Source organism: Bidens hawaiensis, unplaced genomic scaffold (genome assembly GCF_021521415.1).
Source record: "Bidens hawaiensis isolate Kalapana, Puna unplaced genomic scaffold, B.hawaiensis_p1.1 tig00019208_1, whole genome shotgun sequence".
NCBI lineage: Eukaryota > Viridiplantae > Streptophyta > Magnoliopsida > Asterales > Asteraceae > Bidens > Bidens hawaiensis.
In genome coordinates this window covers 323,231-350,967 of record NW_027492914.1, presented here as the reverse complement: position 1 = coordinate 350,967, position 27,737 = coordinate 323,231, and the positions used below count along the sequence as shown (strand labels likewise).

Genomic DNA, 27,737 nt, shown 5'->3' with positions numbered 1-27,737 from the left:
ATATTTTTCTTCTATATGTTGTTTAATCAAATTGACTAATTTGTATATTGAAAGTGAAATCGATAACTGTCAAGTGTGAAAGCGCCTAGGGTTATATAACCCTTAGACAATAACTGCCATCCGACCCACAAGTAAGATTCGGATCGGTATGACACATATATACATATGTTACAATATAAAATAAAATAAGTGTATTTCCTAATCTAGCTTAATCTATTTTACAATATGATTTAATATCCTCCCGTAAGCTAAATTGGGAGAACATTCAATAACTTCTTGAACCGAAGAAAGTCTTTTAGGTTGTAATGCTTTGGTGAAAATATCTGCAACTTGTTGTTTAGTAGCACAAAATTGTATGTTAACTTCTTGATTCTTTACCAAATCTCAGATGAAATGATACTTTACACGAATGTGCTTGCTATTTCCATGTTGTACAGGATCCTTTGTAAGGCATATGGTCGATTTGTTGTCACAATATAATGTTAAAGATTCATTGTAATCGAATTTTAGTTCCTTGAGTATCCCTTTAAGCCATAGAGCTTGGCAACCTGTCAAGGATAGAGCGATGTATTCTGCCTTGGATGATAGAGCCACCACTTTTTGTATCTTAGATTGCCAAGATACTACCCCGGATCCCATCTGAAATGCATAACCAGAAGTACTCTTGCTGTCGTCCAAGTTCCCTGCATAATCACTATCGCTAAAACCCACAAGTCTTCCTGGATTGTTGGAGTAAACGATTCCATCATTTAGTGTTCCTTTTACATAGCGTAGTATTCTTTTTCCTGCTTCCCAGTGAGTTTGTGTAGGTTCTTCCATAAACCGGCTTATTTTGCTAACAGCAAACATTATGTCTGGTCTAGTATTTGTGAGATACATAAGGCTGCCTACTAAGCTTCGATATATACTTGGATCAATTGATTCTTTTGGGTCATCTTTATTTAGCTTTAGTCCGAGTAATAGCAAACTTGCAATTTATCATATTAAACCTTTCAAGCATACTTTGTGCATACTTTCATTGAGATATGTTAATGTTATTACCCGAATAAGATATCTCCATTCCTGAAAGTAATGCAGAATTCCCATATCCGTCATCTCGAATTCTTGTTTCATTTCACTCTTAAACTCATGTATTTCTTCTAATGAATTGCTTGCAATAATAATATCATCAACGTATAAACATACAAGTAAATGTACCTTGCTTGTTATCTCTAAAAACAGTGTGTGTTCAAAGGTGCATTTATTGAAACCGTTTCTTATGAAGTACTCATCAATCCTAGTATACCAAGCGCGTGGTGCTTGTTTAAGCCATAGAGAGCCTTTTTTAGTAGACATACTTTATGTTCGTTTCCGGGTTTAATGTATCCCTGTGGTTGTTCTATGTATACCTCTTCCTTAAGTAGCCATTAAGAAAGATAGATTTTACATCCATTTGATGTAGATGCCACCCATATTGAGCGGCCAATGCAATAACTAATCGTACCGTCTCGAATCTGATCACCGGAGCACATACTTCTTGATAATCTATACCATAATTTTGTTTATATCCTTTCACCACCAGCCTGGCTTTTATATTTGCCTATGTTTCCATGTTTGTCAAACTTAGTTTTGTAAATCCATTTGACTCCGATGGGCTTGTGTCCATGTGGTAGATCCACAAGATCCCATGTCTCATTCTTGATTATGGAATGAATATCGTCATCCATAGCATTTCTCCATTTCTCATCTTGGTTAGCTTCGTCATAGGTTGAAGGATCGGTGTTCGAAAAGAAGACATAACTCGATTGATTTTCATGAAATAACCCTTCTGCTTCTTGGTATTTATTTTCCGTTTGTTGCTTGGTTAGAGGTCTTGTTTTGCGATATATACTATTTAGAGTCTTAACTCTCTGAGGAGGACTTTGAGAACTTGTTGGTGCGTCTAACGTGTTTTCTATTTCTTGGGTGTTAATGTTTTCTCTCGAAGTATCTTCATATGATGATCATTTGATATTTCAGAGTCCATTGTAATATCATCAGTAATGGGCATGCGATCATTATTCGATTGATTGTTGATAATCAAAAATGGTGTTCCTTGTTCCCCTTGAATATCGTGAGTTAGTGTATTTCCCTCATCAAATTTTACATCCCTACTCACTATAGTTCGTTTAGTTGTATGATTATATAACTTGTATCCTTTGCTGTTTTCACTATAACCTATAAAAATTGTTTTTTCGGTTTTGTCATCTAGCTTTCCTCTTTTTTGTTCCGGTATATGTGCGTATGCCAAACTCCCAAATACTCTCAGGTGATCAACTTTCGGTTTAACCCCGGACCAGGTTTCTTGAGGAGTCACACTTGGTACACTCTTTGTTGAAATCCTGTTTAATAAATATACTGCACATGCTACTGCTTCGCCCCAATATTTATTAGGCAGGTTTCTTGCTTTTAACATGCTTCTGGCCATTTCCATAATTGTTCTATTCTTTCGTTCCGCGGCACAGTTCTGTTGTGGTGTATAACTAGTGGTCAACTGGTGATGTATCCTATGTTCATTCGAGAAATTTTGAAAATGAATGCCACAATATTCACCACCACGATCAGTTCTAATACACTTGATTTTTTTCTCTGATTGTGTTTCTACTCCGGCCTTAAATATTTTGAAGAAATGTATAGCCTGTGACTTTTCTTTCAAGAAGAATATCCAACATTTCAGAGAAAAGTCGTCTATAAAAGTGATAAAATATTTACAGCCTCCGATGGTTTGCGTTCTCATTGGTCCACATATGTCAGAATGTATCAATTCGAGTGCTTTACTTGCCCGCCATTTTGCCTTTTTTGGAAATGATTTTCTTGCATGTTTCCCTAATGCACATCCTTCACATATTTGATCAGTTCTGTGTACTTTTGGTAATCTCGTAACTATCTCTTTCTGACTCATATTAACTAAGGTATCATAGTTCACATGTCCGTATCGGTGATGCCAAAGTGTTGAGTCATCTTTGAAGAACATGTTTAGGGCTAATGTTATATCCTTACTTGGGTTCAAAGGAAACATTTTGTTACCCGTCATTCTTATGTTTGCAATAGTTGTCCCTGATTGATCTTTGATTTCACATTGATTATTTTTAAAATGCACATCATAACCTCTTTGTGTTAGCTGTCCAACACTCAACAAATTGTGTTTAAGTCCTTGAACATAGAACACATTCTGTATGGTTTTTTCTTTTCCTTTGAGATTTATTCGAACATCACCACACCCTAGTACTTCAAGTCTCTTATCGTCACCAGTTCTAACTTCTCTTCTTTCGGCATTATTTAAAGTAATAAACGCATGCCTATTGCCTGTCATGTGATTGCTACAACCACTGTCCAGGTACCATTGGGTTTGATTGTAGGTTTCTTCCATGTTAAATATCATAAACATGGTTTCATTTTCTTCGTTATTCTCATCATCCTCATGCATTAATACGTTATCTCTTTGTTCATCATTGTTTTTCATGGGGCAATTCCTACTTATGTGACCCAATTTTTGACAGTTATAGCATTTTATTTCGCGGTTTGAGTAGGAGAATCTGCCTCTTCCTCTACCTCGTCCTCCATGGGAGTTATAATTTCTAAAGCCTCTATTTCTATAAAGATCAGAATTTGAATTAGAATTTTGAACCTGAAACGCTTGATCTATTTGTTGTGTATCGTATTGTTTTAGTCTCAACTCGTGTGATTGTAGAATTCCCATCAATTCTTCTGTGGACATAATCGTTACGTCCTTGGATTCTTCTATTGCAACGACAACTGATTCAAATTTCCTTGTTAATGTCCGAAGTATCTTTTCTATAATCTTTTGGTCTTCAATTTTTTCTTCATTCATCCGAAGATGATACACAATAGTTTTGATTTTGTTGAAATATTCTTCAATGGTTTCTGTTTCAGTCATTCGAATGATGTCGAATTCGCATCTTAGTGTTTGGAGTTTAACCCGTTGCACTCGTTGTTCCCCTTTATATGCTTTTTGCAGTGTGTCCCATGCATCCTTCGATGAAGATGATGTCGCTATTCGTTCAAACACGGTTTCGCTGGATGCTTGAAATAGAATATGGAGTGCTTTCTTGTCCCGTCGCTGATTTTCTTTGTGTTCCGTAACCACCGCATCTGTTGCATTCGCCGGTAAGTCGCTGCAACCCGTTTCAACAATACTCCAAAGGTCTTGTGATTCTAATAAGACTCGCATTTGAATATGCCAATGGTAGTAATTCTGTCCCAATAATATTGGGATTTGGGTTTGCAATCCATTTCCTTGTGTCGCCATCGTATTTTCGTATATCACTTGAAAGAATTCTTTGTACGTGTGTATGTTGACAATCAATTAATGAAGGTTAACAGAGATTTTGAATGGCTCTGATACCAGATTGTTGTTTAATCAAATTGACTAATTTGTATATTGAAAGTGAAATCGATAACCGTCAAGTGTGAAAGCGCCTAGGGTTATATAACCCTTAGACAATAACTGCCATCCGACCCACAAGTAAGATTCAGATCGGTATGACACATATATACATATGTTACAATATAAAATAAAATAAGTATATTTCCGAATCTAGCTTAATCTATTTTACAATATGATTTAATACTATAGTGTCATTGCTACTGATATACATTTGGAATATACGAATTTTGTTTTCTAAAGTATCATTTCTTATAGCATCTGGATCATACAAGAACAAGAATACAAGCAATTTTTCCGGTTAGAACGATAGGTTTCCTTCATCCCATGCTTTATCGAAGAATTTTGTGTGAACTTTCAACATCTAACTTTTGTAGGCATTTCCTAGGCATTGAGGGTATAATCATACGCCATTGTTTTTGTTTTTGCAATCAAAACAAAATGGATGTGTTGGATTGATGTGTCCTTAGTTAAATTCAACTTTATACCAAACATTGTCTCTTATATAGTCGTTCTTTTTCGAATTTCAAAGCCAGGATTTCTAATTCAAAACCACAAACACAGTTAAGTTGATATTACTGTTTCGATTTAACTCCCATTCATCCCCAATACTCACCATGGAAGGTGTTGTTGTTGATGGTGCCAAAACAATTTTTAAGTTCATATGTTCAAGAATCAAAACATATTTCAAATATGAAGAAAACATTGACGAACTCAGAGTAGAGGCTGCAAACCTCACAATAAAAAAGATAGCAATTGAAGAAGATGTCACACTGGCTCAATTGGAAGGAAAAGTTCCAAAACCGCAAGTAATATACTGGTTGAAGAAGGTTTCTCAAGCAGAAGACGATGTAAGGCCACTGCTACGAAACTTCACATGGTGAAAGAGGTAAATTCTACGAACTTTGATTCAGTCGCACGTGAAAGAAGCTCTCCAATAACATCAGTGGTTGAAATGGCCGTGCCACATCTTGTGGGGCAGGGGGCGGCATCAGATTTGAAACAACTTTTGGAAATCCTGAACACGGATGGTATCAGGAGTATTGCCATCTGGGGGAAGGGAGGCATAGGGAAGACAACTTTGGTCAAGAACTTGAACAACGAGTTGCGCATTTCCACTACAACTTCTTTTGATATTGTCATCTGGGTTCAAGTTTCCAGATCATCGGATTTGAGCACAATTCAGTTGCAGATTGCCAAGAGAATTCATTTAAAAGTGGATGCAGATGATACAACTAACAGGATAGCTAGTAGAATTCTTCAAAGATTGAAGCTGAGAAGGAAGATCCTCCTGGTTCTTGATGATGTCTGAGAAAAGATTGATCTTGATGCTGTGGGTATTCCATCAAGGGATCCCGGCTGCAAGATCCTTTTAACCACACGATCCCGTGATGTGTGCAGGCACATGGCTGTTGATGCTTCTTTTCCGTTAAATCTTATGAGTGAAGAAGATTCTTGGAATCTTTTCGTTCATAGCGCTGGACATGTACATACTTGATTCAAATGGTATAGAATCTCCAGCGAGGAAAATTGTTGCGGGTTTCAATGGGCTGCCCTTGGCAATCAAGACTCTTGGAAGCTCAATGAGGGACAGACCGCAGATCGAATTGTGGCGAAACACGCATCTTATGTGGCGATGCTCATCATCCTTGTTCAAGAACATTGAGAAAGAGATATTTGGGACTCTAGCTACAAGTTATTATTTTTTACCAAGCAAGATTCTAAAGCAATGCTTTCTGTTTTGTTCTTTATACCCAGCAGGCTTTTCAATAGATGTTCGGGAACTTATCCAATGTTGGGTGTCTGATGGTTTAATTATTGAGAACCATACAGTAGAGGAAACATTTGATTATGGGCTTGCTTTAATTGAACGCCTAAAGGACTCATGTTTACTGGATCAAGATTCAGAAGGAACTGTGAAGATGCATGACATATTCCGTGACTTAGCCATACTTCTATCCCAGAGTCAAGAACTGTTGTTTGGGTTTCACACTCAATCCGGCCATCAATTTTATCAGATGCCAAACGAGTCTTCAAGAAGAGTTTCTCTCACAAGTTGCAGGATCAAAAAGTTGCCAGAGTTTCCTATCTATTCCCATCTGACAGTCCTTTTTCTTCAAGGAAATCCTATACAGAAAATCCCAAATAAGTTCTTTCACAGTTTTATCTCATTAAGGGTACTGAATTTAAGCGATACTCAAATAACTTCTTTGCCCGCGTCTTTTCTTTGCCTGTGTGAGCTGCGTTCTCTCTTACTTAGAAACTGCCCTATAGAAAAGCTTCCTTCTTTTAAATCTTGTTGTAAACTCCTAGTTCTTGACCTCTCCGGCACTCACATAAAAGCTCTTCCTAATGGGTTTGGAAATTTAGATAGTTTAAGAGAGTTAAACCTGTCACGTACACCCTTTTTGAATAAAATAGTCGTCGGAAGCATATCAGGGTTAACGAGTCTCCAAACTCTAGATATGTCTTTTAGTTATTATAACTGGAATCCGAAGACTGGTGCAGATCGAAAAGAAATATTTGATGAGCTATCAACACTCGAACACCTATCAGCCCTTAAAATAAGATTGGACTCGGTTAGGTGTCTTGAATCTGCATCTTTGTGGCTCAAGGAATTAACAAGATTCGATATCCAGATTAGCCCATGGAGCCATGACTCAAATCATCATGTTGCCAAACAAAATGAAAAGCGATTGGTTCTTAGAGGAGTTGATCTCCTGCAAGAAGATCTTCGGGATCTTCTACACAACACAAGTTCTCTTGTTGTGTTAACTTGTGTTGGCATGACCCGAAGACAGTTGCTTAGCCTATCATCATTGACTTCACTCACTATATCAAATTGCAATGATATAACATGTTTAATAAGCATGGGAATGGGTTCAAAGGAAATGTTTCCAAATCTGCAACACTTGATTCTTGATCATTTGCAAAATTTGAAGTTTATTGTTGAGGGGATAATCCCGAGAGGTGTATGCCTAAAAAATCTAACAACAATTCAAGTTTCGGATTGTCCAATGTTAAAAGGAGCGGTCTCTTATGCAATGCTTCGTCATGCTAAAAAGCTAGAAGAAATTAAGGTAAGCGGTTGCAAAACCATGTCTTGCATCATCGAATTAGGGGAGCATGAAGAAAGTTTGCCTAATTTAAGGGTATTAGAGATAGGCAACATGGTAAAGTTGAGGTCAATCAGTGACGGTGCATCAGTTTTCCCAGTGTTGCAGTATATTAAAGTTTTGCATTGCTCTGGGTTAAAGAATCTTCCTCTATCAATCTCCAATTCATGCAGCCTGAAAAAGATTGAAGGTGACGCCAAGTGGTGGAATGATTTAAGATGGGATGATGATGAAGATAAGAACTTCTTTCAGCAACACTTTCAAGCCCACCCTAGTGAGAATAACAACTCAAGAAAGAGAAAATACAAGTAAAAACATCATTTACAGCATTGTCTTTTCTTGTTGTTAATGTCCAGGTTCGGACACATGTCATTTTCAAGTACGGTTGGAACTCGGTAGTTTGGCTTTGTTGGCAAATAATTTCGTTAATCCATGGGTGTCAAAGTTTAGGGGTCGTGTTGTAATTAGTCAAACTATGTTTAGTATGTATTTAGAATGTTTATGTAAGTATAAGGTCCAGATTGTCAAATGGAAAGTTTATAACTTCCAAGTACACATGTCAGATTAGGATTGGTTCTGGCTGTGTATAAATAGGGGTCAATGGTGAAGAGTCAAAACATTTAGAATTGTTATAATGTTGTATCATCAGCTTATCAATAGAGTCTTGTTGATATCCGTTCTGTTTCATCTTTGCTCTGGGCTAGCCCGAATAAGAAACGTTGTGTTTCGTGAGAGATTGAGGGTGGCGAACATAGCAGACAAGATAAGAGAGTGGAGATTGAGATGGTTTGAACATGTAAAGAGTAGACAGACGACGAATCCTGTTAGATCCGTAGAAAACATTACTATAGAGGGGAGGAGGGGTAGAGGACGACCGAAATTGACTTGGGATGAGAGGATTAGGCATGATTTGATAGACCTAAACCTCTCCGAGGACATGGTTGAGGATAGGAATTCGTGGAGAAGTAGAATTAAAGTTAAGGATTTTTAGAGAAAATTGAATACCTTAGGGCTTAGACTTAACTTATTTAGGTCACATACCATAATGGTATTTCCCTTACATATATTATTATTATTATTATTATAATTATTATTAGCTTTTATATAGCTGTTAAACTGTGATCTTATTATTAATATTATTATAATTAGTAGTAGTTTTTATATAACTGTTAAACTTTGATTTCCTTTATTTTGCTTCATACACATGTACTTAGAGCCGAGGGTCTCTCTGGAAGCCACCTCTTTATTCCTTTGGATAGAGGTATGGTGTGCCTACATCCCACCCTCCCCAGACCCTACTTATAGCTTTGCTGTCGGTGGGATTTTACTGGGCATGATTGATTGATTGATTGATTGATCAAGTCTGGGCAACAAGCCTGGGTGATCTGCCAACACCAAGGGGTTAAATGGGTTTGGTAACATGTCAAAGCATTAGATGTAAACACTTAAATAATGTGAATATTTGAATGAACATATTTAGGAGGTTGTATGTACCAATATTAGAAGTTGAGAAACTTTTAACTCTTTTGCCCATTTCATTTTAGTTAAAGTTCCCTAACCCCTATCTATAGCTATACTATGAATTGGATTATACCGGGCAAGTTGTTTTATTTTAGCTGAATTTGCTTAAACGACATGTTAGACATAAAACAAAATTGACACTTTTTAAGCTTGAAGTGGATTTGGTAAGAATAAAAAAGCTTAATGGGTTAAACATATATAGATGAATGATTTGTGTCTACCCTATTAGCATTTTAAAAAATGTAGGGCCCGTTTTGTTTCATAGTCTTTTGTATTTGTTTAGTCAATTAACGATGTTTTCAGTTAGCTTGTTGGTTTGTTTAAATGTATTAGGGCCGAGGCCATGTTATAAGGAAATAATAGAAAAATAGGAGAGCATACCCATGCACTCCACAACCTTTTGAAATAATCTTATCCACATCTCACCAACTCTCCCTACTGCTTCTTTCTACTTCGGGTGATAAGAAAACCCAAACAAGATCCGAGATCTTGGTTCTCTACTAGTGATTTCCGCTAGCTAGTAGTAAGATTGATCCAAGAACTTAGTCGTTTGATCAGTGAATAGGACCTACAATTATTATAAGAGCTTTCGGCTATACTAATTGTAGTTCTTGGGTCACAACTTGAATTTTGGTCTTGTTGGTGTGTTGAAGACTTGTGTTCAAGTGTTAAAGTGGGTCTACGAGTTCACTTATTGTAGCTGTGTTTGCAAGCTTGAAATAAGTTTTATAAAAGTATTCGGGTTTGAAAGAAGTGTGTTCTTATGTTCTTGGGTTCTTAAAAATGTTTCGATTCAAGAAGATTGTGTGGTTAGGCTTGAAAGTTTGTATTGTAAAATCTACGAAGTGTTCATCAGGTTTCTTAATTGGTAGATTAATCGAGTTTCCATATTAGATAAAAAGTGTAGTTTTCTTTAAAACGTGCATAAAGTAAAAATTGTACTCTCTGGAAAAAATAAATCCAATCGAGTTACAAACCATTCGAATTGAAATCCACAAATCAACCGAATCGAGTCTTGAAACCAATCGAATCGAAATCCAAAAACAATCGAATCGAGTTTCTATTCGATTCGATTGCTTTTTTAATTCGTTTGGATTCAATTCCAATTTGATTCGATTCAAATCCAATTCGACCCATTTACCAATTCAATTCGATTCCTTTTCAAACTTGATCCGTTTGTACTTGGAACTTTTGGCAGAAACTGTTAGTGGACTGTTTGATCTGATTTACTGATTTGCAAGATGACGGCTGATCCCGAGGCATCGAAAACCTAGCTAATCTTTGACATGAGGCCGGGGCCACTAACAAACCATTAAAACTGCTCAAGTGGGATAACAACTTTTGAGGAATTCAGTGGCGTTTCAAGAACTATATAAGAATAGTCAGATCAATTAAGAATGGTCCTCACATTTTTGTAAAGGCTTATACCGACGATGACAAAAAAGATGCTGACTGATGTTCAAAACGCCTATGGTGTCTTGAGTGTGTGCCTTTCACTTGAAATTGCTCAAACTTTAAGAGACCACATCACTACAAAAGGTCTATGGGATGCATTGGTTAACAATTTTGAAGGGAATGTGGAGATGAGAAATAGTACAAATGCAGTGTTGAAGGGTGATGATGCAGCGGTAAAACGATAATGAAGATCGAATCACGTTGATTCAAAGAATACCCGTGATGAACTTCCAAAACTCCCAAATCCCACCCAAAGGTCAAGGAAATTGAAGAGAAAAATAATTATTGATAATATTCAAGTCTGTCTCTTCAAATTACATAAGCAAGATATAAATAGAGTTTCTAATATGAAATGGGCCCAAAAAAGGCCATGGGCCGAACACAAACCCAAAAAGAAAAATACAAAAACTGCTGAAAAAACACAAAAATAGAAGGCGTTTTTGGGCTTCGGACATGTGCCAAACCGCCATAGGCCAAGTTATGCCCGTTTCCGTAGCCACCTTTGGAAGCACGATCATGGATCTCTAAATATAGCATGACACGTTCTTCGATACTTGGGCCTCCATCAGGTGAATTCAACATGTTCAATCATATACAAGGAGAAACTATTGGATCTCTCATCCACAAGTTTGAAATTTTGATCACCAAGATGAAGAGTGCTGGATTGATTATGATCAGATAGAAATCAATGACAAGCTTTGAACTCCTTAACCTTCACATGGAATAATAGTATCATCACCATCAAAAGAACAACAAATTTGCAAATAACACATCTATCTGACTTGACTTCCACCATAAAGTCACTCAAAATGGATGACAAGCTCATATTGATTAACCATATAAGTTCTTTGAATCATGCGGGAATCTCTACCAGATCAGTAGTCAGCGCAACTTTCCTTAGTCAAGCTCATCCCACCGTTCATCCAGTTGATGGGGTGAAGATGTTTTCTGCTCAACCAACACAAAATTCTGCATTCAAAACCTCTGCAAGTGAGCAAACACCATCCGGCTCAAACTCCTAACAAGAAGTAGTAGACAAGGTTTTTGAACAAGCACCGAAAGCTCATGGGATAAAAAATCTGCAAACAACTCATCATACAAGCTCATGGGATAAAAAATCTGCAAACAACTCATCATACCCTACTTCTCAAGTTGATGAATCACATGTCGCGCTGCTTCATGCCTTTATGGCAATCCATGAGGAGTTGTTGCATGGAAAGCTTCTACCTCTTTCATTTCACATGAGACATTACTGAAATAAAAAAAAAGATCTCAAGAAAAAGGACATCAAGTACCAGATGGCCATGGCTGTTCATCGCGCTTCAATCGCCTTTGGGTTCTTGGCTTCCCCATCTACGTTTCGGAGAGTTGATTCCATCAAGAACCTTGCAAGGTTCAAGGTGATGTACAATAATATCATTTGTAACTGTATTGTCAACAAGTTAATTGCATACCAATGGTAATTTATTTGACACAACTCATATCGTAAATTATATTATCTCATTTTCTCTTATCCCAATCACCTAAAATGTCCCGATACACTAAAATCACCAATAAAACCTTCATCACCATGAAGCTTATCGTTCAGTAGTCAAGGTGAGTGTTTCTTTCCATAAGGTAGAGGATCCTAAATTGAGGGCCAGTTCACTAAAACTCAGCATTATGGTATTGCTTGTTTTTCTTTTCATAATAATTACATGCGCCAATAGAGTTTTACAATATTGTATCAAGAATAATATACCACTATTTGTTTCACCACTACTTTTAATATATCTATAACCGACCGAAATTGTAATAATTGGCAACAACCAAATGAAAAGATTCAAACTAATGTTTGACAAATGATTTGTTTTGTTTTCTTTAAACTAAAATTACGGTTCAGTCGGGGTTATTTTTCCCTCCAAAGCCGAACCGAACTATAAAATTAAACAACTTTTGTTATTTGTGCAATTTTCTTTCTGAAATTCATTACACATATGATATCCATTATCTTATACTTTTAATATCATTGTTTAAATCGACTTAATCCATTGATTCTTCTGAAATTGGGGGAAATTGTATAGCTATTTTCGGAACTTCAAACTATGTTATGGCGAATAGCAAGGGTAAGAGCTAGTGTCAAGTTGTCAAAATTTGGATTATAGAATCTATCACTTTTTGTTTTCATGTGGAGTAAACAAGAAAAAGAATTACTTGGAATCTACAGTGTTTGCTATTTAGAATTTATCATTTTCGTAAACAAGAACAAGAATTCAAGCGTTCCCATCGTTTAAAACAATATGTTTCTTTTATTCCGTGCCGTCTTAACATTTTTAGGCATTTCCTAGGAATTGAAGTAATACTTCAACAGGGAGGAAGGGTCATTGTTTTTGTTTTTTGCGATTAAAACGAAAATCGATGTGTTGATTTCAAATTCATACCACAATTTTTTCCCTCATATAGACGTTCTTTTTCATTGCTTAAACATAGTTAAGCTGATATTTAATCTGTCATTCCCCCATTTCTCACCATGGATGGTCTTGTCGTTGAGGGCGCCAAAACAATTTTTAAGTTCGTCTATTCAAAAATTAAAACCCTTTCCAAATATGAAGAAAAAATTAATGAACTCCGGGAAGAGATTGCAAACCTAAGAAACAAAAAGATGGTGATTGAAGAAGATGTCACCTTAGCTAAAATGGAGGGAAAAGTTCCAAAACCACAAGTAAGTGAATGGTTGATGAAGGCTTCTCGAGCAGAAGATGATGTGAGGCCACTGCTAAAGATGGCTGATGAATATGCTGATGGCAGGGGATCCAAGATAATGCAGTGCTGGACAGTGGAAAAGAAACTCGAGCTGGTGAAAGAGCTAAATTCTAGTCACTGCGAAATAAGCTCCCCAATTAAATCCGTTATGGAAATGGCAGTGCCACCTCTTGTGGGACAGAGAGCAGCATCAGATATGAAACAACTTTTGGAAATCCTAAACCGGGATGAAATCAGAACGATTGCTGTATGGGTGAAGGGTGGCATAGGCAAGACAACTTTGGTCAAGAACTTGAGCAATGAGCTTTGTTTTTCCTCTCCAAATTCTTATGATATTGTCATATGGGTTCAAGTTTCTAGATCATTGGATTTAAGCGCAATCCAGTCGCAGATTGCCAAGAGAATTCATCTAAAACTGGAAGCGGGTGACACCACTCACAGGATAGCTTGTAGAATTCTTGAAAGACTGAAACTGAGAAGGAAGATCCTCCTGATTCTTGATGACGTCTGGGAAAAGATCGATCTTGATGCTGTGGGTATACCATCAAGGGATCCCTGCTGTAAGATCCTTTTAACCACTCGATCTCGTGATGTGTGTAGACAAATGGCCGTTGATGTCTTTTTTCAGTTAAAACTCATGATCGAAGAAGATGCTTGGAATCTTTTCGTTCACAGTGCAGGACCTGTAGTTAATTTAGACGGTATAAAATCTCCAGCGAGGAAAATTGTTGCAGGTATCAATGGTCTGCCATTGGCAATCAAGACTCTTGGGAACTCTCTAAGGGAGAGACCACATATTGAATTGTGGCAAAACATGTATCTTAGGTACCGGTACTCATCACCCTTGTTCAAGAACATTGAGAAAGAGATATTTGGGACTCTAGCAACAAGTTATCATTCCTTACCAAGTAAGATTCTGAAGCAATGTTTTCTGTTTTGTTTTTTATACCCAGCAAGCTTCTTAATAGATGTTCGTGAACTCATCCAATGTTGGGTGTCTGATGGCATAATAATTGAGAACAAAACTGTAGAGGAAACATTTGACTATGATATTGCTTTAGTCGAACGCCTGAAGGACTCATGCCTACTGGATCAAGATTCAGAAGGAACTGTGAAAATGCATGACATTTTTCGCGACTTAGCCATACTTCTGTCCAAGAGTCAAGAACTGGTGTATGGGTTTCACACCCAATCTGGCTTTCCATTGTATCAGATGCCAAATGAGTCTTCTAGAAGAGTTTCTTTTGTATGCTGCAGAATCAAAAAGTTGCCAGTATTACCTGTAGGCTCACAGCTAAGTGTCCTGCTTCTCCAAGATAATCCTATACAGAAAATTCCAAACGAGTTTTTTCACAATCTTAAGTCTTTAAGAGTACTGGATTTTAGCAAAACTCGAATTACTTCTTTGCCCCCGTCTTTTCTTTGCCTGAGTGAATTGCGTGCTCTCTTTCTGAGGGACTGTTTGATAGAAACACTACCTTCCTTTAAATCTCTTGGTAAACTATTAGTTCTTGACCTTTCTAGAACCAGAATAAAAGCTCTTCCTAATGGGTTTGGAAAATTACATTGTTTAAGAGAACTAAACCTGTCTTGCACACCCTTTCTGAATAAAATAGTAACTGGAAGCATATCAGGGTTATCAAGCCTTGAGACTCTAGATATGTCTCGTAGTTCTTATAACTGGAATCCAAAGACGGGTGCAAATCAAAAGGCAACATTTGATGAGTTACTATCAATGGAACACCTATCGGCCCTTCAAATAAGACTGGACTCAGTTAAATGTCTTAAATCCGCATCTTTTTTGCTCAAGAAATTAACAAGATTTGATATCCATGTTAGTCCATGGAGCCATGACTCAAACCATCATGTTGCTAAACACAATGACAAACGATTGGTTCTTATGGGAGTTGATCTCCCGCAAGAAGACCTTCAAGATCTTCTACACAACACAAGTTCTCTGGATTTGTTAACATGTGTAGGCATGACACAACGACACTGGTTGAGCCTATCATCATTGATATCACTCACTATATCAAATTCCAATGAGGTTACACATTTAATAAGCAAGGAAAGAAGTTCAAGGGAAATGTTTCCCAATCTACAACACCTGGTTCTTGATCATTTACAAAGTTTAGAGGCAATAGTTGAGGGGATAATTCCCAGAGGCAAATGCCTCATAAATCTGACAACAATAAAAGTTTTGGAATGTCCAATGTTAAAAGTAGCGGTATCTTATGCCATGCTTCGTCATGTAAAAAAGCTTGAAGATATTAGGGTGAGCAGTTGTGAAAATCTGTCTTGCGTCATTGAATCAGGGAAGCATGAAGAAATTCTGCCTAATTTAAGGGTACTAGAGATAAGCAACATGGTTAACTTGAGATCAATCTGTGATGACACATCAGTTTTCCCAGTGTTGCAGCAGATTAAAGTTTTGCATTTCTCCGGGTTGAAGAAACTTCCTCTTTCAATCTCCAATTCATGCAGCCTGAAAAAGATTGAAGGTGATATCAAGTGGTGGAATAGTTTAAGATGGGATAACGATGAATCTAAGAACTTTTTTCAGCAACACTTTCAAGCCTACCCTAGGGAGAAGAACTACTCGAGAAAGAGAAAATACAAGTGAGAAAATTATTTAGAGTGTTGTCTCTGCCTTTTGTTGATTATTTTTAACTATGTGTTGCTGGCATTGATCTCAGAATATACATAAAAGCATCAACAAAACATACTTGTTCTATATTTAAGTTTCATATACCAATTGCATGCTCGAATAAATTTACTTTCATTTCTTCCCAACCTCTCTCCTAGGATCACGACAATTGTATTTTGCATAATAAGCCGAAACAATATAGGTTCCTTTTAAATAAACAACTAATAATCTACTAGAGTAAAGTGCCATTTTCGTCCTCGTGGTTTGACAAATAATGCGAATTTAGTCTAAAAAGTTTATTTTTCGCATATGGACCTTCCACGTTTCCCAGTTCTTGCCAATTACATCCAAATCACTAACTCCATTAAATTTAATCGTTAAGTCAAGGGTAGATATGTCTTTTCACTATTTCTTTATTATAATACTTATTTCAGTGAACTACTCCCTAATCTTGTTAAGTTTGGTTGTTAAACCCATCGGTGTGCCCTTCACGTAAGGAGCAGTTTTGTTCCTTCTTTTTTTTTTCTTTTTCCCTAAATACACCCAGCCCCTCATATGAGGGGGTTGCGAATTAGGACTAAGGTTTATTTGGGGAGAAAAACGACAAAATCGATCGTCATATGAGGGCACGCAAATGTGTTAACGAAAAGACTTCACGAGGTTAATAAATTCGGGTTTAACTGCAAGTGAAATGAAACATAAACGACAAAAATTGCAAACTTGAAACTATTGGACTAAAACCGCATATTTGAAAAAACCACAAGGACGAAACCGCAGTTCACTGAAATAAGTATTATAATAAAGAAATAGTGAAAAGACATGTCTACCCCTGACTTAACGATTAAATTTAACGGAGTTAGTGATTTGGATGCAATTGGCAAGAACTGGAAAACGTGGAGGGTCCATATGCAAAAAATAAACTTTTTGAATTAAATTCGCATTATTTGTCAAACCACGAGGACGAATATGGCACTTTACTCTAATCTACTGCTAAATCACTTAATCCATCTAATGTGGGATTTGAACCATCAACCTCCAAAGACGCCAAAAGCCCTTTGGTGTTAAACAATATAGGTACTATCTCTTAGCTGGGATCAAAACAATTGTATATTGCATTATAACCAGAAACAGTATAGGTACTATCTCATAACTGAAACTATAAGATAGTTGTGAGATGTTAAAGACCAGTCAACTCATGGCCAGCTGATAAATGTTACTTAATATTTTGTTCTTATAAGTACAGGGACTTGTTCTGATAATTCTTCATAGTTTGTAATGTTTAGTCCTATTTGTGAAGCATGCAGAAGGTGGAGGACAAAATGTGTCAGATTAGAAAGTTTAGTTTGTTAATTTAGGTCCCCGTTTTGTTATTTAGTCTTTTGTATTTGTTTAGTCTGTTCACGATGTATTTAGTTAGCTTGTTGGTCTATTTAATGTATGTTTGGGCCTGAGGCCTTGTAATGCTAAGCCCATTGGGTTGTTTATAATAGAAGTGAGCATGGAAGGTGAAGCATGCACATGCTAAAAAAAACCTTTTGAAAAACAAAATCTTATCCTCTCACCAACTCTCACTCTACTCTCTCTTCTTTCCATTTCGGACAAATAAGCAAACACAAAAAAGAAACGATATCTCGGTTTCTTACTAGTGATTTCAGCTAGCTAGTAAGTGAGATTGATTCAAGAACACTTGTTGTTTGATCCGTTCTAAGGACATACAATTGGTATCAGAGCTTTCGGCTGTACTAGTTGTAGTTCTTGGGTCACAACCTTGGATTTTGGTCTTGTTTGTGTGTTAAAGACTTGTGTTCAAGTGTTAAAGTGGGTTTTCGGGTTCACTTGTTGTTACAGTAGTATTCACAAGCTTGAAATAAGCGTGTTAAAGTGTTAAAATGGTATTCGGGGTTTGAAAAAGTGTGTTCTTGTGTTCTTGAAAGTATTTGGATTCAAGAAGATTATGAGGTTAAGCTTAAAAGTTTGTGTTTAAAGATCTACAAGTGTTCATCGGGTTTCTTGGTAGATTAATCGAGTTTCCATATTTGGCTAAAGTGTACTTTTGTGAAAATCCATGCATAAAGTGAAGTTGTACTTTCAGGAAAAAGCATTCGAATCAAATTCACGAACCATTCGAATCGAATCAACAAAACCAATCGAATCAAGTTTGAAAACCAATCGAATCGAAATCCAAAACCAATCGAATCGAGTTTCTATTCGATTCGATTCCTTTTTCAATTCGATTCTATTCAAATTTCTATTCGATTCGATTCAAAATTTAATTCGATCTGTTTCAAATTCAATCCGTTTGTACTTAGAGCTTCTTGGCAGAGACTGTTACTTTGTGTCATTTATATACGTTAGCTAGTTGGACTTTGTTTCCTTGTATGTTTAGGCCCAAGGCCTTGTATGTTAGAGCCCATTGGGCGACCAATAAACCATTTAGATATTTGTTTGTATTAAATTTGGGTAAATTGTTTAAATCATGTGGCATATTTATGTTCCATTTGTAGGCGGTTGCACACAATTTGAGAGAAGACTTTCAGAATTTTGAGAACTTTTGGTGATGTAAACTTCAAGCTGGAAGGAGCACTATACAATAACCCAAACAGTAACGTGATTATAGAGGTAGAAAGTGATTGGAAATATTTGTTAGCAAAGTATTTTACAAGTGTTAACACCCAGCGTGTTGGTGCTGAAGCAATGGATGTTATTGATAGTACACAAAATTATTTCTCACCCGACACGATTAACGAGTTGGACAAAAAGGATTCATGCCGTGAATAATACAATCAAAGGGGCATGAGCACACACACTATTTGTAGTGTGTGTATCTCATGCACAACCAACCTTTTTGTCATTTTACTAACCTTATCCATCTACAAACTCTCTTTACTCACTCCTTTCTTCTTCCCTCACGGAAATAAATATAACCAAACAAGATCCGAGATCTCAATCCTCACTAGTGACTTCCGCTAGATTGTGTAGAGGTTGATCCAAGTAGACTAGTGTTGTGTTGTTAGATCCGAACAAGGGACCTACAATTGGTATTCGGGCTCTACTAGTTGTAGATCTCGGGTACAACCTTGGATTTTGGTCTTGTTTGTGTTTAAGACAGGTTTTCAAGTGTTGTAGTGGGTTAGGGTTACAGGTACCTTAAAGTGAAGATAAAATGTTCATAAGTACATAACTTCATGTGTTCAAGCTTCGGGTTAAAGGTTGAGTGTTAATTTGTGAAGGTTCAAAGGTTAAATGCTTCAAGAATTCAACATTTGGTGTTTAAAAGTGTTAAAATATGGATGTTTTTTAGATCCATAAAGGGTCAAAGTTGATTGAGGTGATATCCTTAAAAAGGAAGATCTTGAAAAAGGTGACAGAAAGTACAATCTGTACTTTCCCTAAGTACTGTTCTAATCAAATCGAATCAAAATTTGTCGAATGGAATTGAAGTTCTCTTGTCAAATTAAAGCTAATCTAATCGAATCCCAAAAGCAGTCGAATCGAATTTCAGTCTAATCGAATCGAATTCAAGATATCTAATCGAATCCATTTCTAATTGAATTGAATCACCATTCGATTAGATTAGATCATTCGATTAGAAAACATTCCCAGTCGATTAGATTCAAACCATTCAATTAGATCACAGTTAATTCAATTACATTAACCATTCGATTACTCCTCATTCGATTACTCTCCATTCAATTACTTTGTATTTGTGTTTTTAACATAATCTGTTTGTGTTTGTGTTTGATCTTGAATTGATTAAGCAATGGATAATGCAAGTTAAGAAGTTAAGAATGAAGCTGTAAGAAGATATTTGATCTTTGAATACGAGGCCGGAACTACAACTAAGCCTCCAAAGCTACTGAATTGGGACAATGAATTTGAAGGGTTCAAATGGCGTTTTAAGAACTAAATTAGAATTCTTGATTATAATATTCTTAGACCCCTTGAGCAAGGTCCACACATTCCATGACTACTACTGCTGATGGCCAGGTTCCTAAGCCCAAGAATATTCTTACGTTGATAATGATAGAAAAATGTTTAGTGATGCTCATAAAGCTTTTGGTGTTCTTAGTGTTTGCCTCTCACATGAAATTGCTCAAACTTTGAGACATTACACCACTGCCAAGGGTCTTTGGGATGCCTTGGTTAGCAAGTTGAGGGTAATACTGAAATGAGGAATAGAAGAAAAGGAATGCTGAAGGGTGAGTTCAATATGTTCAATCATGTGCAAGGTGATTCAGTCACTAGTCTTATTCATAGAGTTGAAACATTGATTGCCAAGATCAAGAATGTTGGAATTGACTATGACTAGATTGAAATCAAGTACCAGTTGTTTAACTCCGTTCCATATGCATGGAAGATCCTTGCTAATTTGACATCAATTATCAAGTCATTTGAAATGGATGACAAACTCAGGATGGGCAATCATATCAGTTATCTCAATCAAGTTGGGATATCTACAGGATCAGGAATAAGCACAACATTTCTAAGCCAAGCACACCCTACTGTTCACACTACTAATTCTGCCTTCAAGAAAACTGCAACTCCTCGAGCACCATCGAGTTAAAGCTCCTTTCAAGAAGCCATTGACAAAGCTGTTGCATAAGCCTTAGAAGTCCATGGGATCAAGAAACCCACAAACAATCAAGCTAATTATGCTCCTCAAACACTTTCAGCCGATGACTCTAATGTGGCACTATTCCATGCCTTTATGGCAAGCCATGAGGAGTTGTTACAAGGAAAGTTGCTTCCTCCTTTATTTGAGCAAGGAGACCTTCCCGAGATCAACAAGAAAGATCTCAAGAAAATCGACATCAAGTACCAGCATGGCTATTCACCGAGCATTCAATTTCATGAAAAAAGTATGGAAAGAACAGCTTAGAGATTCTGATGGGAAGAGTATTGGGTTTGAGAAAGAAAAGCTACGTTGCTACAACTGCAATGAATCAGGTCACTTTGCAAGAGAATACACCAACCCACCTATGGCTGTTAATGACATCAAGATCACCGAGATGTCTGACAGTGAGGGTGCAAAAAGAAATGACAAGAAGCCCGTTCCAAGTTACTCCTCAAAGTCAAGAGTCCCAAGAATTGGTCAAGGAAGCACATCCAAGGGAAACTTCGAGTCGAGCTCAAAGGCTATGATCACCCGAACAACTAAGGCAACTCAACTAGATTGGGAGGATGACCAATTTGAAGATATGAAGAATCCTCTAACATTTGTAGGAATGACCTTTACAAATGAAGTAAGCACCTCATCAAGCCCTGCTGCTAGAAAACCTACACTTACCTCTTTCATTCCTGAGGTACACCAACTTTGCTCACAAGCTTGCATTAATAAAGTTATGAACTATAGAACTCATAATGCTGTCCTTATAGATGAAAATCTTAGCATTAAATGCCAGAATGATGATCTTAGGAAAGCAGAAAAGATATTTGCCACTAGGATTAAAACTCATAATAATGATATGGCTAAGCTTAATGAAAAACTAGCTAAACATCAAGAAAGACGTGTTGTTGAATTAAATGCTAAAATTGAGAAATTAGAGTTAGATTTAGCTCAAAGGAAAATAGCCATTCTGATAAGCTTAATGGAATAATTGGGACACAGATTAGGGTGAGATAAAAGACGGGAATAGGCTATGATAATATTGCTGTTCCACTTCCTTTTAATGAGAATTGTACTAGCCTTCCTCACTTTAGTTTTAATTCCCCACCTGAGGATGAAATGGTCTATGGTATTGGACACGTTCCAAAACCAAAGACATTTACTCCTGCTGTTCCCAAGACCATTGATCCAATTCTTCCATCAATTAGTCCTAATGGTAGTTCATCTTCTTCGGCAGATTGTGTAGAAGAAAGTGATTGTGTGGAAACGAACAAGGGTTATGGAGATAAAAAGATTTTAAATTCACTTTTGGATTCAAGTGTGAATCTAAAACCATCTGGTATACTTTGAAAAACATTTGAACAATCATGTACTTTGTGAGAGTGTTGATGTTGGCACTTCTTTAAATGATATGAATAAAAATGATGTCTCTGTGTCTGATAGTAATTGTGAAACAATATTTGATGAGACTTTCAGTAACAGAAATGTACAAGAAAGTGTGTTTGTTGAGACAAGCATACCTAGTTGTTCGTCAAGAGATTATAAAGTAGAGGGTGATAAAACAAAAGGAAATTGTTTTAAAAATGAAAAACCTAGTACCTCAAGTAAATATTTACCGCCACATAGAAACAATTTTTTCCAATCAAATAATCAATTTCATCATCCTCAACTATACAATCACTTTGACAACAGCTACTATGGCTGCCCTCAACAAGATTATGTGAACTCATTCTATTCAAATGTTTTTAATGATCGGGGTTATAGATCCGATAACTTGTTTGTTCCTTTCCAAGCATCACCATATGCACCACAACCAGCATATCATAGCTCTGACGAGTTCTATAGGGATAACAAAAAAGGCTTTGTTATGTTTGTGGTAACCCATCTCACCTAGCAAGACATTGCAAGAACTAGTATAGAAAGCAACGAGAAATGAAAAGTCAGTTTAATCAATTCTGTTCCTGGGCTACACAAAGCTCAAGAACAAGAAATGAATAATCTGATAGTTCAGCCAGTGAAATGAAATGGATGTGAGATCCAAGAATAAGAAAACCAGTAAACCACCTTTTTGGATAACCAAAAAGGAAAGAGCAAAAAGGAATTCTAAGACTGAAAAGTCAAAGAATTCACCAAAAAGAAACAAGAAAAGGAATCCAAAGATTGAGAAATCTAAGGATTTCGTTTTAAAACCAAGAAGAAGACAGTCTAGAAAATCTTTCAAAAACATGAAACCTGCACGTGCATGGATTCCTAAGGACTGTTCTTCTGACTCTGACACATCCCAAAACTTCATAAATGAGGACACGAAAATAAAAGACGATAATTCTGTGGTCGACCTTCCAGAGACAACTAAGTCTCGGGAACCCATGTCTGATTAGTTTGCTAATGTGTGTAGGGTCAGTCAAGAAGGTCTGTCAATGTATTTGGTACCTAGACAGTGGGTGCACCCAATGGAAGACGAGCCCTTGCTGTTCGACGTTAAACTGTTCAATGGTGGACACATTTCTTTCGTTGGATACGTGGATGGTAACATCACAAAAAGAGGAAGAGTGTCAAATGGGATCCTGACGTTTGATGACGTCAATTTGGTGGAGCAATTGAATCACAGTCTGCTAAGTGTCTCACAAATATGTGATCGACAGTACTCCACACTATTCACTGAGATTGAATGTTTGATTCTCAAACCAGGTTTCAAAGTCCTAGAAGATTGGAGTTTGATGCGTACTCCGAGGCACAATGATGCTTATATATTAGACATGAATAGCTCTTATTCACGTAGGACCGCTTCATGTTTAATAACTAAGGCCTCGGAGAACGACTAATCTCTATGGCATAGACGTCTTGGCCATGTAGACTTTAAAAACTTGAACAAAATGGTCAAATGTGAGCATGTGAGGGGATTGCCTGTTAAAACTTTCTCTTGCATTGAAAAATGTAATTCATGCTCTAAATGCAAGAAACACAAGCTCCCTCACAAGCCTAAGATGATCAACAGATTCCATTCTTCAACTGTTACATATGGATTTATTCGGTCCTATCCATCATTGGAAATCGGCCGAAAAGCCCATTGTCTTGTGATTACTGATGATTACTCTCGTTTCAGTTAGACTTTCCTTTTAGGGCACAAGGATGAAACCACTCAGTTTTTGATCAAGTTCATTACACTCATGGAGAGGCAGACAAACAAGAAGGTGAAATTTACAAGAAGCGACAGCGGGACAGAGTTTTGCAACCGAACTGTGGATGAATTTTGCAGTTCAAATGGAATAGACCGCCACTTCAATGCCATATACACTCTGCAACAAAATGGAGTAACTAAACGTCGGAATTGAACACTGATTGAAGCTGTTAGAATAATGTTGTCAGATTCCAAACTTCCGTTGTTCTTTTGGGGTGAAGCAATCAATGTTGCTTGTTTCATTCAAAACCGTGTGATCATCAATAAACTCTTGAAGAAGACTCCATATGAAGTCTACTACAAGACAAAGCCGCAAGTAAACTACTTCAAGACATTTGGATATCCATGCACCCTGATCCAAAGTTTGCTGAAAAGGAAGACGAGTGTTATTTTGTTGGTTATGCCACTAACAAAACCACTTATCGTGTCTACAGTAAGAAAGACCAAGCTGATCCTGGAATCATTCAACGTTGACTGGCAAGAGCTTAGCACTACTGATGCTCGCACGGGAGCCGACTGGTTGTTTGACTATGATTACTTTTTCAAACAATTCCGTGGCATGTATACTCCACCACCTGCAAACACTCAAGTTCCATCTTCTTTACCTTTACCTGAGCCTCTATTGAATTGATGCAATCCATTATCAACAGTTTGCCTGAAGTGAATCTACCTGCGCCTTCCAACAGAATAGTACCACCTATTGCACTACCACCTGGTCCCTTGCCAGAAAATAATCAAGTTGTTAACAATCCTAATCCTTAATCTGCCGGTTCAACTGATATGGTTGAATTCGAAGATGTACCTGACACCGATTCAGATGACTCATTTTAGTCTGTCGACAATGTGAAACCATATCAGACTGAACTCGTGGCAGACATTCAAGAAACTCCAAGCGTGGTAGAATATGTTGCCACACCTCCCTCTTATGAAGAAGTAATTCAAGTTGCTGCTGCCATCGAAGAATATGCTGCTGGTGATTCTGACAATACTACATCAACACCCATCGATACAATTGCTGTTCCATATGGTGAACATATATGGGATGAACAAATTTCTCAAGAACATCGAGTTGATCAACCTGATTCAATTCAATTAGCCACTGATGTTCTTGTCAATGCTCCTCACACTTTTCATCATGTGGAGAATTTGTCGGTTAATCTCCAAGCAGAGCCTGTTATCATTGTTGATGATGTTCCTCAATTACCCATCCATTGAAGTCGTCCCATAGAGAACATCATTGGTTCTTCATCCGCTGGCATCCAAACAAGGAGAAAATTTGGTACCATTAACATATGTCTTTTTGCTTATTTTATTTCACAAGTTGAACCGAAGGACTACAGAGTGGCCCAAAAGGAAAACTCGTGGGTTGAAGCTATGCAAGAAGAGCTGTTGCAGTTCAAGAAACTTCATGTTTGGAGGCTAGTCAAGATTCCAGAGAACAAGAGACCTATTGGGACGAAATGGGTATTCAAAAACAAGAAAGATGATAAAGGGGTGATTATTAGAAACAAAGCAAGATTGATTGTGCAAGGTATCTCTCAACGTGAAGGTCTATATTACGACGAAACTTATGCTCCTGTGGCTAGGCTTGAAGCAATTCGTCTTTTTCTAGCCTATGCTTCATACATGAATTTCAAAGTCTGTCAAATGGATGTGAAGACCGCTTTCTTGTATGGAAAAGTAAAATAAGAGATCTATGTCAAGCAACCGGCAGGTTTTGAGGATCTTGATCGTCCGAATTATGTTTACCGTCTTGATAAAGCTCTCTATGGCCTTCACTAGGCACCTCGTGCTTGGTATGCTACCCTAGCAGAACATTTGTTAGGCCCATTTTGTATTAGTCTTTCGTATTTAATTGTAATGTGTCGTTAATGTACGTTAGCTAGTTGGACTTTGTTTCCTTGTATGTTTGGCCCAATGCCATGTATGTTAGAGCCCATTGGGCCGTGAATAATACAATCAAAGTGCATGACCACACACTATTTATAATGTGTGTATCTCATGCACAACCAACCTTTTTGTCATTTTACTAACCTTATCCATCTACAAACTCTCTCTACTCACTCCTCTCTTCTTCCCTCATGGAAATAAACACAACCAAAGAAGATCCGAGATCTTGGTCCTTACTAGTGATTTCCGCTAGCTGGTGTAGAGGTTGATCCAAGTAGACTAGTGTTGTGTTGTTAGATCCGAACAAGGGACCTACAAAAACCTTCTTTATCTTTGAAGTGGCGTTTCATGAACCATATAAGAATTAATGACTATGCTCTTCTCAGATCAATTGAGAATGGTCCTCACGTTCCCACCACTGATACGGCTAGTGGACCAGTTCCCAAACATGTAAGGCCTATACCAATGATGACAAAAAGATGTTGAGTGATAATAAGAAGGCCTATGGTGTCTTGAGTGTGTGCCTCTCACTTGAAATCGCTCAAACTTTAAGAGATCACAACATTATAAAAGGTCCATGGGATGCATTGCTTAACAAATTTGAAGGGAACGTGGAAATGAGAAACAATAAAAATTCAATGTTGAAGGGTAAATTTAACATGTTCAATCATATACAAGGAGAAACTGTTGGATCTCTCATCCACATGTTTGAAACTTTGATCACCAAGATGAAGAGTGCTGGGATTGACTATGATCAGATAGAAATCAATGACAAGCTGTTAGACTTCTTACCCTACACCTAGAATAGTAGCATCATCACATCAAAAGAACAACCAATTTACCGATAACATCTCTATCTGGCTTGACTTCCACCATAAAGTCATCCAAATGGATGACAAGCTACGATTGAGTAACCATATAAGTTCTTTGAATCATGCGGGAATCTCTACTGGATCAGTAGTCAACACAACTTTCCTTAGTCAAGCTCATACCACCGTTCATCCAGTTGATGGGGTGAAGATGTTTTCTGCTCAACCAACACAGACTTCTGCATTCAAAACCTCTGCAAGTGAGCAAACACCATCCGGTTTAAACTCCTAACAAGAAGTAGTAGACAAGGTTGTTGAACAAGCATGGGAAGTTCATGGGATCAAGAAATCTGCAAACAACTCATCATACACTACTTCTTAAGTTGATGAATCACATGTTACGTTGTGTCATGCCTTTATTGGGAAAGCTTCTACCTCCTTCATTTCAACAAGGAGACATTCCTGAAATCAATAAAAAAGATATCAAGAAAATGGACATCAAGTTCCAGATGGCCATGGGTGTTTATTGCGCTTCAAACTTCATGAAAAAGTATGGAAGAAACAGCTTCAAGGATTCTAGTGGGAATGGGATTGGTTTTGACAAGGACAAACCTCGGTGTTACCACTGCAATGAAACATGGCATTTCATGAGGGAATGTACAAATTCATCCAAGCCTACCAATGACATCAAGATTACTGAAGTCTATGAAAACGAAGGTGGTAGATAGAGTGAGAAGTGGCAAATTAATCAGAGCACCTCCTTAAAACAAAGAGGTCCCAGAATAGGTTAAAGCAGTCCAACAAAAGGGAGCTCTAGATCAAGCTTAAACTCAAAGGACATGGTCACTCAACTGAACCAGATTTGGAGGATGACCAATTCTGTGAGCTGATAAATCCACTTACCTTCGCTGGGATAGTGTTTGTGAATGAAGATCACCCCTCGTCAAGATCTGCTGCAGAAGAATACCAAACCGTATCTAACATTCCCGAGATAAACAAATTCTTCTCTCAAGCTTGTATTAATATAATAGAGAATTATCGAACTCACAATGCTGCATTGACATGATGAAATTGTAAGTATTAAATGTCGGAATGATGAATGCAAAAAGGCTGAGAAGATTTTTGCCATTAGAATTAAAACCCATAATAATGATATGGCCAAATTAAATTAAAAATTGTTTCAGTCTAATAAACTAGCTGAGTTTCATGAAAGACGAGTAGTTAAGTTGCATGTTAAAATTGAAAAGCTAGAATTATACCTTGCCCAAAGAAAGGTAACTGTGGATAAGTTTGAAATGGCTTTTAATAAATTGAATGGGATTATTGGGACACAAATTGGGGTGACAAAAA

General features: G+C 37.2%; 1 protein-coding gene and 1 pseudogene across 1 annotated transcript; both read left to right on the top strand.

Moving 5' to 3' along the window:
• Window positions 1-5,040: 5,040 nt before the first annotated feature.
• Window positions 5,041-8,116, top strand: LOC143557887 (disease resistance protein At4g27190-like; annotated as a pseudogene).
• A 3,698-nt stretch (window positions 8,117-11,814) lies between these two features.
• LOC143557873 (disease resistance protein At4g27190-like) lies at window positions 11,815-15,934 on the top strand. The gene has a single exon (XM_077046842.1). The coding sequence runs from the start codon at window positions 13,025-13,027 to the stop codon at window positions 15,878-15,880; it is 2,856 nt and encodes a 951-aa protein (XP_076902957.1). The 5' UTR covers window positions 11,815-13,024; the 3' UTR covers window positions 15,881-15,934.
• Window positions 15,935-27,737: the final 11,803 nt, after the last annotated feature.